Source organism: Lates calcarifer, linkage group LG24 (assembly GCF_001640805.2).
Source record: "Lates calcarifer isolate ASB-BC8 linkage group LG24, TLL_Latcal_v3, whole genome shotgun sequence".
NCBI lineage: Eukaryota > Metazoa > Chordata > Actinopteri > Centropomidae > Lates > Lates calcarifer.
This window is the reverse complement of record NC_066856.1, coordinates 12316588-12330488: the sequence shown is the minus strand read 5'-3', so window position 1 is coordinate 12330488 and position 13901 is coordinate 12316588. Positions and strand designations below refer to the sequence as shown.

Here is a 13901-nt window from a genome sequence, read left to right as displayed (position 1 = left end):
AAATCTCTGTCAGTGCCTTCAGTATCTCATGTCATTTAACTTCATTTGCACTTGCTCTCAAATAAAACTCTGATAGTCTCTGATAGAAGGTTTTGTGTATTTATTCATAATAAGTGATTCAGCTATAGCAAATAATAAAATGGTGAGAAAACTTGACCACTGTATGATCACATTCAAATATTTAAAATATAGATAAAAGTTTAAAGCATAACCATTCTGAAAAATCTTTTCATAAATTAGTTTCATGTCCATGAAAGTTTTTGATTTTAATTACAATCATGCTAAGCTATATAGTTCTAAACAACTGTTTGAATCACTATAACTTTGTTAATGGTTGAAAATAGTATCTTTAAGTTGATAAAAAAATATTCAGATGAAATGACTTCGGCCTCTACCAGTCCTGTCCTACCTTAAAGTTTGCTTTAGGTTTGCTTTGCAAATAATTTCCTTTGTTACAGTGAGACAGGTTTGACAATGTTTCCATGCAATCCAACAGTCAATGTTTCTCAGAAAAGTCCTGCCTTTTTCTTCAAGTCATTCTGCCTCCACTTCGGCAGGCGCTGGAAGTCAGGGCGTGTTGTGCCGAGCAGGTTCTCGAAGTCCGCATCAGACAGGTACTCCTGCAATCAGATCACACAGGACAGAGAACAGTTAGTCTGACCCCTACTGTACAGATACTGTTAATACATCAACATACACATCCTAATTACAGCACATCATACTAAGCAACTCCCACCAAATCACAGTCATCCTCACAGCTGTGGACAGATTATGAGACAACAGGCCTCTGGGCACAAACATGGTGAAGGGCCCCCGCCCCTCTTTACATGGTTGCAAAACATCCAGAATGTAAGAGACACAAAATAACTAGGAAAGGACACAGTGGTTGGTAGTCACTGCACATTGGTTTGTGGTCATTTTGCATTTCATTTGTAGTTGTTTTGCCTCTCTTTGTCATCTAGTATCTCTTTGTGTGTCTTTGTGGTCATTTTGTGTCAGTTTGTAGTTATTTTACTGATGATAATTTAAAAAAGAAAAGAGCAGGATTACCAGCAGATGGCAGAAACACTGGCAGGCACAAACAAATGCAGGAAGCCCAAACACTAGAAAAACAGGAAAAACTCAAAAACTGAAGCACAAGGAGACAGAACTGACAAAGGAAGGACACCTGTAAAAATAGACCAGGTTGATCATGGAATGAGATGCAGGTGGGGAGAGACCAGGTGACTGCAGGGCTGATTGGGGAAGTGGGAACAGGTAAAAACACACAAACACACGCGCACACGTAACACACACACACACACACACACACACACACACACACACACACACACACACACACACACACAAGCACAGGAAGCAAAATTACAAAGGACTCAACAAGGAAAATAATTTCAAAATAAAACAGGAAACAACACAAAGTCCAGGCAGTCTCACAGGGGCAGATCATGTGTGGTTGTTCTGTGTTTCTTTGTCATTTTGGGTCTCTTTGTAGTTGTTTTGCATGTCTTTGTAGTTTTGTGTCTGTAGTTATTTTATGCCTCTGTCAGTGAAAGAACTCTCAGATGCTGCTGTTGGTTATTTAGTTCACACTGGAGATGAAGAGAGGCTGTCTGACTCCTGTCTTGACATGACCAATGCACACTGATACTGATCACATCTAGCACATAGTCATTTACACTAACCTCTCTCTGGCTGGGGTCCACTCCCTGTGGCAGCTCACTGGGAGACTTGTTGATGAGGAGCTGTGGGTCCAGATACATCCCGGAGCCTCCAGCAGAGGGGGACACAGTGCCACCAGCTGGGGATGACGGTGTGAAGCTAGAGGAAGGGGACAGGGTCACAGAAACAGAAGGCTGGCCTCTCTGGGTGGACGGGCTGGTGGGGGTAGAGGGTCTGGGGGACAGATCACCTCCATGGACCCTGTAGAGTGGAGGGGAGCTCACAGGGCCACCTGGAGCCCTGTAACTACCCCCACCCATCCCACCAGGACTCTTATTCAGGTTAGCATTGTTCACATCCTGCAGATAAGACAGGTGAGCTTGTGAAATCATATTTTTTTTGTAAGAAAACCTCAAAAGTGAAAACATTCACAGATTAGTGACATAAATAATCAAAACACATTGGTGATATTAGTTATTACACGAGTAATATTAGAACATTATTAATTAGAGTTAGGATTAGTGTCAGTCAATCACTTACAACAGTGATCTGTGAGATAGACGCTGCATCACTCAGCTTTTTTTTCATCTCCTCATAGGAGTTGCCTCCCTGTTGAGAAGATCAAGTGAGCCAGGATTGAAAATTAGTAAGCATGCAGGGTCTTCTCCACCTTCAAACAATCCATAAAATCATCCACACGTGACTGTATGCTCTTCCTAATTTCCGACATGATTTGTTCACGCAAAATTATTCATAGCATCCATGTGACATTGCTATAATCAGTGTTAATGTAATGGAAATGCACACCAATACAGTACTATGAATAGTGATTTGTAACGCCTTGATCATGCTGTATTAGTCTATTAATAATACTCTGTGATCAAAGAAGGGCTATTAAACTCACGCTCCACTTATGAGGATCCCATGCATTGAACCAGCCGGTGAAGGTGGGCGGCTCGTATCCCTGTTTGACAAAGATGATGGGCGTGTCGGGGTCGCGGCCCGCTGGGTGGGTCCTCAGGTACTCCTGAGCGCTGTTCCACGCCTCTTTGGTCTCCTGCTGGTTGGCTAAGTTTCCAACCCAAAAGAAAATCTGAGGTGATTTGGAGGAGAGAAGTAAGACAATAACAGATTTATTTTAAAATGCTGTTCTAAAGCACCATGAGCCCAGTGTAGAAGATGAAGAAAATGAAGAAACAAAGTTTGTCTCTTCATCTAAATGTCTTCAGAATGAAAACGAATCCTCCATCTTTTTATTTATTTCAGAACTTTTACTGTCCAGTTCCCAGTTCTTAGGCCTGAGCTGGCATTGTATTTCTGTGTGGCTGAGGACCTTTGACCCCCTCACCTCCTCCCAGGTGTCCAGCAGCATGACGTCCTCCTCATCCAGGTCGCTCTGGGCGAAGTCGTCCACCTCGGTCATCCTGAACTGCCCCGTCTGATTGGAGCATTCAAACAGCCGGGGGCTGTGAGGAGGCTCCTCCCTCTGCAGTCTGAAATCACACAGACCTCTTCCATCATAACAACCGTATAATCTGCTCTGTTTATGTGTGTGTGGGAGTGTGCATGCTTTGTTTCATTGGCTTCAGACAACATTGGGCATATTCCACTGACCTTGATATAAAAATAATCCACGCAGATTTAAATTTAAGCTCATTAATGCTTCCAAATAAATTAAGGGGCCTTTTGGATGAATTCTGAAGACAGTTCCTTGTTTATAGGTCATTATAATGGTTATTTTGTGCCTGGTTTAAAATAATAGAGAATAAAAACAACATGCAATGTGACTAACAGGGAGGAGAAATGAACAGGGGGGATTGCCAGATAGCTCAGAGGCCTTGGGTTGAGTTTTCATTGTCATAAACAAACACTGAGCAAAATATCCCGCAAAAAGACCAAAATCCTGATTCAAAGTTGTCACATTGCTGATGTCTGCTTTTTACCTCTTGTCACTGGCATAGGGGGCCTTTCCTCCCAGAGCTACCCAGAATTCAGCTGGCTCCTGGTCCTCCATCACCACCTGCTTGTCCTGCCTGGAGAGCACATCAGACATCGCTCTCCCCATCACCCTCTCATCGCCGCTGCAGCCCTGCACACAGACAGAGGCAGACACCAAACAAATATGGATTTGTGTGAAGTGCAAACACAAAACACACATTTTTATCATTTGAAATGGGGTTCACGTCAGGCCTCTGCAGCCTGTAATGCAGCTCCATGACACAGCACTCACCTTTCCGTACCACAGGTAGCATGTTTTGTCGGTCTTCAGCAGGAACACGTCATTGGTGTTTAGAGACGACGCCCTCGCCAGCACCTCGGTGGCTTTGGTGTTCAGCTCATCGGTCCCTCTTACTTGGAACAGCCTGGCACCAGGATCAGGGTTTACCACACCTGGTCGACCTGTACCGCCCTTCAGCCACACACACAAAAATATGCACTAATTACATTTTTTTTTTTGCAACTTTCCTTTAATTGTGCTTTATTCTGACCAGAAATGTCTCATGTTTTTCTAGAGCAAATCGCCCCCTTCATACCTCAAAGATGATGAGTTTGCCTTTGAAAATAGCCAGGAAGTGGCGAGGCTCCTTTCCCATCACCACCCTGACCTGGACCGGGGCTCCGTTGTATTTGTTATCGACATTGACAGCCTGGTAGGCGCAGGCTGTGATCTCATCTTTAGTGGCGTGGCGGCCCTGGTGCAAGGCGTAAGATCATGTTGATACAAAGATGCTGTTCTTTGAGTGGTTGAACAGAAACAGAGAGAGTGTAAACATATTTGTAATGACACTAACCTGCCACATGTAGAGTATGTACTGCTGCTGGTTCGATCTTTGATATGTGTACAACACCAAGTAGCAGTCTCCTCCATAGAACTGCCCGTAAGTACTTGGGTTGACTTCAGCCAGCTCCAAGTTCTCAATGCGCCACACCTGATGATAACAGAGACATAAAAAGAAATTTTATAGTCTTTTGGACCACTGACAGTGAGGTCAGCAGTTCATCTGCTCTGTGAATGTGTCTGTACACTCACCTTCACGTCTCCAGATGCATCATCTACCATGCGCTGCTGTGCTGCCAGTTCAGGACGTGCGTGGAGCTCCATCACGTCAAACTTCACTTGGTCAACCTTAGCTGTATGGAGACCCCAAATTTCAGTACATTTAGACAAAATAGATTATCTAACCACTGTGAAATAATTCAAAATACCTGTGAAATTTTGCTCAATATTGTCTTTTTCACAATAAAAGAACTGAATTGCAAATTACACTGCTGCTCTGAATAAACACACAGTGAGTCACATACATACATTATTCGTGTCACATCTTATTGTGAATTGAGTAAGAGCTTTGTAGAGGTTACCTATCTTTCCCAGGCTGTAGGTGGAACCCAGGCCCTGTGTTTGTCCTTTATCTCTCCAGGATTTGAACAAGTGCTTGAACATTGCTGACTCTCCTCCTTCAGTCATCACCTCCACAGTGGTGCTGGATGGGTAGTTCTTGGCTTTGATGTAGCCCTGGTAGAAAAGGTGAATGGACAGTGTATCTTAAATTTTTACTGTGCCAGTGATTCTGGTAAAAGAGAACCATAATGTTGAATAACTATGGTGTTCTATATATTGAAAAGCAATATATTAAAAAAAGGAAACAGAAAAAAGGAAATAAACTCAGCATATTGCCTAGTATTTTATTTGTTCTACACTGACCTCAGGTGACCTCTGATACACTGAGCATTTACTCATTCAGTAAACTCACCACTGCCCTGTTCAGAGCTTCTCGTCGCTCTTCCTTTGAGGCCTGTTTGCCTTTCCACACCATCACACTAGAGCCTCTCTGGTCCACGATGTAACAGTCCTGACAGCATGAGAAGAGCAATGAACAATGAGACAGGACCCAGTTTCTGTATAACAGAGTCTAAAGAATATGTTTGAAGGATAAAAGCCAATTACAGAAGAGTGTAGCAGGTCTTGTGTTAGAGGCTGTGTGGCCACTTCTTGCACCACTAGATTCCCACTATTTTCAAAAACACTGTGGAGAAAGAAAAGAAAAAACAGTGTGTGATGCTGTTAAATGCCCCAACAATCTGTAAAAAGCAACGTAATGGATCAAGACAGAGTCCTTACTGGTACAGCCTGACGCTGGCGTTCTGAACCTGATCAGGTTTGTCGTCAGGGATGGCATCCTTCAGCTGCCCAGTTCTTTGGCCAAGCACTGCCATCATGACTTTCATCAGCTCTGGGGAGTCCTCCTCATTTCCCCCCTCCACCACACCGATCTGAGCTCGACCTCCTCTCTCCCTGTCACGGATGTCCTGAGCCAACAAGACCGCCTGCAGAGAGAGGAGAGGAGATATGAAGCCAAGTGAGTAAAATCTTGCTCAAAGTATTTTTTTTTTTTAGGTTCCTACACTGGAAACTCATTTAAGAAGTAAAGTATAAAGTATTTGTAGCTTACTTTGTGGACATGAAGATCAACATATCTATATTTGCTAATGATTACAGACTTCCATCATTAAAAAGATCCTCAAGACTGACTTCACTACTAATACTAAGACACGATCTATAAATGACCAGATTGGCAAAATGGATAACAAACTAACCTCTTCTCAATTTGTATTTGTCTGGTTATTTTGTATAATGAGTCTGTGCTCTTGTGACCAATCAGAGAGGAAGATTACCTTGAGCTTCTCTCTCCTGTTGCTCTGGGGGCCGTTCCACTGCACTATGGCTTTCCCCATATCCAGAAGAAATATATCTCCGTTGTTAAAGCTGTTCCATGACACCTCCACCTGCAAATACACATAAAAACTTCAACATGATGGAACGTTATAAAATAATTTCCCTTTATTTAAATGAACAGTATAAAGTAAAGTGTCATAAAATGTTCTGAGGGAAGCAACTGTCTGAGTGCTGTGACTGTGTGGTATTTAATAAATATTTTCCTATGTTAACAGCATTTAATACCTACTTTGACAGCTATACCAACAAGCATGCCATAATTTCCTAAAGAGGGAGTGCCAGCACCTCTTATAACAGGGTTGTGTGAAACCTGTGATAGCTCCAGTGGGAGGTACTGGTCAGGCAGTGCCTCCCTGTCATTAATCCCTGTCATAGCCCTTTATATTCCCCTCTGCTTACCTCTGTCGCTGCGACATGCTTCCTCCCTTTGACATGCAGCAACCGCAGGACGTTGTAGGCGTTCGTGTCAACGTGGCGAAAGCCTGAGGCCACTCCACCTTTTTTGTAGCTGAGGACAGATCAGTGTACATGACCAAAGTTCAAGTGCAATAAAACAACTACGCCACATGTGAAATAGTATGAATACAAAAGCACCTCAGAGCATTTCTCATTTGTTAATTTTGAAATTTACCTCAGCGTTCTTCACAACCATGAAGCAAGAGCAAAAGTAAAGTTGAAGGTTAATGCACTGGATGAGAGAAAATGACTGGATGATGTTTTTCTTTGCTAAGCTTCAACAAAACAAGTGTAAATCATGTCATAATGATTTCATACAGAGGGATTAGTGTTGTAAGCCATGTCTCAGGAAGATTACAGCACAAGTGTGTGTGTGTGACTCCTTCTCTTTATTAGGTCACCACCCTTTCCCCCTTTCTTCACATGCCAGCCCCCTCTCTGTGACTCACATGAGGCCATTTTTGAAGTAGCTCCTGAAACGGGGCGACTCGCTGCCCTGCACCTCCCTGTGCTGCACCGGACTCCCACCCAGGTACTCGTCCAGCTGGGTGACGTAGATGGCTGCTGCGCCCTGCTCGTCCTGAGAGGAGGAGTTCCCTATCCAGTAGTGAATATCAGCAGACTGACCGGAGCCCTTTTTCTCAGTTATCTGGTGATAAGCATGAACAACACAGAAGGAGATTTAACACTTGCACACATAAGTCACATGTCTTCATATATGTTGAGCCTCTCTTCAGCCTCTTGGGAAATCAGCCAGCCTTGAACTCACATGTAGAACAATGTAACAGTCTCCCTCAAAGAAGTTACCAAAGCCTTGGGCTGGAACAGGCACCAACTGCATGTTCTGAACAACAACAAAAACATGTTAAATATTATGCAATCTTACACAAAAATAAGATTTCATCAGGCCACACCCTGCGTAAAGTACAGCTGTGTGACCAGGAATGTCTACATTCACAATAATGTGGGTTGCATGATATTTGTTTTGGGGCTGACTCACATTGATGGTCCATATCTGCATGCCTGGCTTTCGGCTGACGTTTCTGAATGCGTCTGGACTGTCATCGTTCATCATTCTGCTGAACTGAAACAAACACACATATGAAGCTTATTTTTCTTTACACTGAATTCACCATCTCTCAGTATTTCCCAGTGTACAGTATACTGAAATGACGGGTGAGTTTATAACAAAACATGATCAGAGAAAGTGAGTCAAACTGAAATTTGTGGTCATTGGCGGCAAGTAGCTTAGTAGAGTTGTTTGAGAACAGTGCTTTAGCACAGCTTTAAAGTAATTAAAATTTTACATACAAACATTATATGTAAGCTTATATAAATTAAGCTATAAAACAATATATACTGTAAAGTCATAAAGAATTCTTTACACATCAGGCATCAGTATTATTAATAATCTGGTAATGTAATATATAATATATAATAATACAATCATTGTGTTGCCACTTTTATCTAAATCTGCAGCATCTGATTTTTTGAATAAGGTATAAAAATAACAATGACATATTACGTTGCTATGGTAAACTTATTAGCAAAGAATTTTCTTGTTTACATATCCAACTGTTACCGAGCAACATGAGCATTAATTTAGAGACGTGTTTCTGACCACTTGATAGATAAAAAAAAGAAATTCTCTTTTAGCTCTGTTTTGGGTCTCCAACTTTTGAGGGAAATTCAGTGTCTGGCTACTTATCTCTTAAATGTTTCTCTATGTTCACCAGCTAATTGCAGATTATTTTTTTCTGTCTGACACTGGTGCTGCTACAGTAGATAATAGGTTTTGAGCCTTTTCATTAAATGGTTAAGACAATGCAATGAGAGAGTGAAACAAAATGATAACGCCACAACAGTGAGCCGCAATGCTCACTAGAGCTGAGGAAAGTTGATGACTGATACTCTGAGAGGATTTTAATTCTTCCCTCACCACTGCTTATAGTCAAACAATTCTTAATGTTAGAACCTTAAATAGCACATTAGAAAACACATATGCAATTGAAACTCCTCCAAAGTACTTGAAGCGAATGTAGCATTGAGACCGCCTCCTCCTCATCGCTCATCTTTCTGAGTTCCCTATCTTTTCACTGGAAACAGATGTCTCTAAAAACTGACGATGGAACCATTTTAAAAGATTGGATCACTGACAGAGAAACACCTCTAATCCCCCTAATGAGTGTCAGCTTGGCGCCATAGCAACATACAAGTTCTGCAATCAGCAGTGCTTAAACTGCCTCTTGACTCAGATATCAGAAACAACAGCACTGATAAGCAAACACACTATCACCAGCTGAGCCAAGAACACAGGCTTAGTGGTGACACGCTGTATGGAAACAGGCTCAGTGGGATGTTACGCTGCCTGCAACATATCATGAATGCAAATACAGTTTCCATGCATACATGATATATTTGTCAAATAGCTGGAGGAGCTGTGGTTGCAGTTATTCTCCAGAGAAATAACCAAGCTATAATTCACTGCTGCTGAGTCTAATCATTGCTCTAGGTGTAGGAATAAAATGTCTCACTGAGCAGTGATTGATAGAGAGGGTGGTGTGGTGTGAGGTGGGATAGATCAGGTCAGCTGTACTTGACCAGGATGTTAACCACACCCTTCATTTATGTTATCAAGGCTCTGGTATTCAGGTAATCAGATAAAGAGGTGACACACACAGAGCAAACAGAAAAAGGATTGAAATATAAATAAAACGTTAGGACTTAGGCCAGTATGACATGACATGTCATACTGAAATATTGAAGAATAATAAAGAGTGATATAATATATAGAGAGAGTTGCAGTACAATCATTAGCTTTAAAGTGAGACTACTTAACTTTAGATGAGCTGCAGTCACTATAGTCAGTGGTAATTATTATGGGATTATAGTGAATACTAAAACATAGTGTAACAGTAGCACTTGGAGAAGATTGAGCAAGGGTGTGTTTTATTGCTTATGAAGAGGAACACTGGTTATTTGTTCATTCAAATGTTAAGTTGCAATAAAGCTAAATTGGAGAGTCTACTAGAAACTATCCAGCGCTGCAACCACTGACTGTTTGCTTTGTATACAAATATCCTTGCTTTCAATTTTTCTAACATTTATTGCCAACAGGTATTATGCGGTGTAATGTTATAGTAATACACTCGGACCAGCAAGTGAAAATTAGCTTTAAGCTAACTTTGAAGCAACATATAACAGGGTAACATGTATCTTTAATACTGTGCATGCTTCCATTGAAAAGAATAAAATGAATATTTAAACATTTAATTATCCCCATAACTTTGAGAGCTTTACCTTTTTTAATTATGATGAAAGAACAGAAAGGAATTTTTCCCTGTTGTGAAAAACCAATAACCCTCATTTTCTGATGTGGGCAAGGGATGGGCCACACCCTAGGCTTGTCTTTTCCACATATTAAACAGTGACTAACAATATTCCTTAGTAAAGGTAAACTGAGCAGTAATATGGCATAATATATACTATTAATGTACCTGTAAAGCAAAATCAAAGAATCAAAGAAATCCAACTCTACATTCAAAACTCAGGATCTGGTTCTCAACTGATGTAACTGTGATAAAAACTTAAAGAGTTTATCTTTATCTTAATTTATCTGATTCAACTTCCCGCAAAACTTGATGAAGAGGAGAACTTTGCTTTAATTGATTTATTTCATTTAATTGACATAATAACTTGACTAAATGGTGCTGCTCATCGCCAGCTGTGGAAGACTAACTGTAGTGACACTCCCTGTTGTGCGTGGAAAACAACTATTCTATTCTGCAATCTGATCCCACATCAAATAGATGAAAAACTTGTGTAAATAATCCCTGAAAAGATAAATTTAAGGCCAACATTGCTTCCATTATTGTGACAGGAATGACTGGTTCCACATCAATTAACTTGCGGTGTCCATTGACTCAGCATACACAGTGAGCTTTGTTAATTCTCTAAATACAACCTAATGTCTATCAGGCTCCTTACATGTTCATCTCCATCTAATATAAAATGATGTAGCTTTGAAAACACCATATGAAGTGTGTTTGAGAGAATATTTTTCAACAAATATGATAATAAAGATGGTACTCTTTCCAAATGGCAAAGATTCAGTTAAAAGAAACTGATTTTAAAAAAAGGTTTAAAAAAGTCTAAAAAATCCAAGGAAATATGTTATCAAAATAAAAGTATGGATCTTACCTTGTGTTGTGTCTGGCGGAGTGAAGGCCTGGCTGTCTGCTGCAAGGTAAATTAGTGAAATGATGCCTTTAGGTAATACTGTATTGCTGGCTTATCCTCCTGTGTGCAATCTGGAGTGTGTGTGGCAGGGAGGGCTGGATGTATTTGTCTCCACACCCAGGTCTGAACACACCTGCAATTTCCTGTTTCTATATTTACATTGCCATGGCCTTAAATGCGCCTCGTCCCACGATGTTTCCCAGTTTTGATGTGGAGATACTGGCTTGATTTTAGGCTGAATGAAGGGGGCCAGATTTGCAAAATGCATCACAAAGTCAAGATGCCTGAGAAAATCATCTACAATTCCTGAGTTGAGATGGACTCAAGCGTCACTCGAGGTCCTGATTGTGCTTTAAGTGAGCCCTCAGCAGCACAGTGGGCATTACAGGGGCAACTTGACACCAATTATTTATTTCACAACTGTTGTGAAATACAACCAGCAGATGGGGGGAATTGGACTGAAGGAGCCCTGAGTGGTATTGGAAAGGAATCAGAGGTTTTCTGTGGCTAAAGCTCTCGTTCTGTGCCTACTCACACAGACACTCAAGGAGGAACGCTTGACATTATTGAAGGTTTACAGCTCTGGGCTTTGATCCCCCAGCGGAGAAGGCACTGGCAGCTTGTGTTTACATTTGTTTGCAGACAGTGGAGATGTATTAACACGCTGTGCCCAAAGTGATTTGCACACTTTTTAAAGTAATAGAGAGTCTTTGCAGAGCGTGAATGTTAATCCTGAGTCAACACTGAATTGAATGTAAAGATACAAGAGAAGTAGATTGTGGGTTAAGTTGCCTTTATAGCTAAAGATAACCTTGAGATAACAGCCTGTAAATGCTGACTGCTTTGATAAAAACTCTATTATTTCCCCACCAAAAATCATCAAACCCTGCTTCTGCTGGTGCCCCAAACATTTCCAGACTGTGTGAACAATCTATAAACTTCTTTCGCTACACATTGCAGTCAGAACATGAATCATGCATCAGGCTCCCTGCTGATGTTTTCTGCTCAGGGATAAGTCTATTTCACTTGTCTTTGTCTTATATAGTTCACACAATCCCTGCCAGGGAATCTCAAGAAGACACTGTTATGTAACCAACCTGGTTTTCTTGTTAACCAACAGCTTCACGTTAGCAGGCTCAACTTTTTCTTACCTTTGACCACGGCTTTTCATTTTTCGATTCAGTCCTGGACTCCATTGTGAAAATATGATCATTTCATCAGCGTGGTGAAATTCAGTCCCCACATATCTGAGGGGCAAGTGGAAAGTTAAGTGGAAAAAGAAAAGAAAAGAATTTGTCAGGCTTGAACAATAGGCTCTGTAATGCCTAATCCACTGCTGCAGTTAAAGTGGCTGCAACGTAAGCGGAAGCTAAAAGTTCACATCATATCACAAGCTAAGCTCCTCTTGGTTGCACATTAACCAGTCCATATTATTAATGCACCTGCAGATCATTTAACCATGCAGACAATGAAGCTTGACTCTTTGAAGAACGATTGCCCTCTGTTAAGTTCATTACATGATTAAAATGCCCTTGAATACAAAGCTTAAAGGTACACCGCAATATACTTAATACTATTCAGCTATTGATCACCATGTGAATTTTTCAGCAAAATGAGCAAATTCTGAAAAGAAATGATTTATTAGATGGGGCTAATTCAAAGGAATTCAGTTCAACAGACCCACATCAATGCAGTTTGTTCCACTGAAATGACTTTTATCTACAAGAATATGACAGAAAAGGGAAAAATATAAATAACTAATAATAACAGACCTGAGACAACACAAGGTGTCACGAGCTGTTCTGGACCTTTCATCGTACCACACGATCGTTCCCAGTTCCCACATACAGGAATAGACCTTTCTCATTGCAGACATTTTGACTTGTCATGGCAGGAAAAGCACAGGTGTTACTAATAACATTAACAATGTCCTCAAATGTCCCAGTGAGCAATGACAGTGTGACAGTGGTGCAAAATACTTGTTCATTTTATCATCTACACCTGTGCTTTTCCAACTGTGACATGTCAAAGATGTTTTTCGTTTTTTTGACTGTGTCTAAATTATTTAAGGACTTCTCATACATGTTGTTTTAAAACAACAAAACACAAAGCCATATGTCTGCCAAGCCGACTCCATCAGATGATGATGATGGTGATATGATCGAAAGCTCCAAAACAGCTACTTTATGGACCTCATGTGTGGCATTGTTTTGTCTGTTGCTTTTGTTTGCAAGGTCTAAAATGAACTTTGAGCCTCAAACTTATGGCAACTTAAAGTAAGTTACCTTTTAGACAGCCCACTAAGGAGCAGCAGAAACAAGCCTTAAACACAACACTGACATATTCTCACCTTTCTAAGTTGATATGGTGAACCATTTAGCAAAAGGTCATGTAGCAAACATTAGCATTCATTTTGAGTCATGTTTGTGTCCACATGATGGATGTAAAGTCTAATTTTCACCCTCCTTTTAGCTCTGTTTTGTTCTCCACCAACCTCTGAAGAAAATTTCTGCCTGTTTTAGCTGCTAAATGGTACATCATGCTCACTAGCTAGTTGCTAACTTTGTCAGGCTGCTGTTCGGTGCTGGACAGGTAGTATACTGTGGATTTCTTTTAGTTTTTTTTTGCTGAGAACACCACCTGCTTTGGAAACGACACTGATAAGACCAGTGAGACTGAACCAAAACAGTAAAGTTGTGGGCTGGGAAACCAAAACAGTGAGCTGAAAGACACTAAAAAGCTCAGTAGAGCTGCAGAGTCATGAAAACTTTTAAACACACAGTCATTTGATTCAGTGTTAATATAAAAA

The 13901-nt window shown here is 40.9% G+C and overlaps 1 protein-coding gene across 2 annotated transcripts; it reads right to left on the bottom strand.

The window, feature by feature from the left end:
• Positions 1-83: 83 nt before the first annotated feature.
• Positions 84-12457, bottom strand: vill (villin-like). Of its 2 annotated transcripts, XM_018673805.2 has the most exons (21): positions 12244-12457; positions 11054-11092; positions 7854-7937; positions 7623-7697; positions 7303-7502; positions 6797-6905; positions 6337-6447; positions 5783-5988; positions 5609-5687; positions 5415-5513; positions 5023-5176; positions 4694-4794; positions 4455-4592; positions 4197-4355; positions 3893-4072; positions 3606-3751; positions 3011-3155; positions 2567-2755; positions 2203-2271; positions 1686-2021; positions 84-620 (listed from the first exon to the last, which is right to left on the bottom strand). In XM_018673805.2, the coding sequence occupies exons 1-21, from the start codon at positions 12286-12288 to the stop codon at positions 507-509; spliced, it is 2778 nt and encodes a 925-aa protein (XP_018529321.1). In that variant the 5' UTR covers positions 12289-12457; the 3' UTR covers positions 84-506. The 2 variants fall into 2 exon arrangements, with proteins under 2 accessions (XP_018529321.1, XP_050922964.1); XM_051067007.1 differs by lacking the exon at positions 2203-2271.
• Positions 12458-13901: the final 1444 nt, after the last annotated feature.

Bases quoted from the DNA above. Each gene is read 5' to 3' on its own strand.
- vill (XM_018673805.2), bottom strand. From the start codon at position 12,288: ATGGAGTCCAGGACTGAATCGAAAAATGAAAAGCCGTGGTCAAAG. The intron at 7,938-11,053 runs GTAAGATCCATA...TGTTTGTTTCAG, and splicing joins TCCGCCAGACACAACACAAG to TTCAGCAGAATGATGAACGA. The intron at 4,073-4,196 runs GTATGAAGGGGG...GTGTGGCTGAAG, and splicing joins GCAAACTCATCATCTTTGAG to GGCGGTACAGGTCGACCAGG.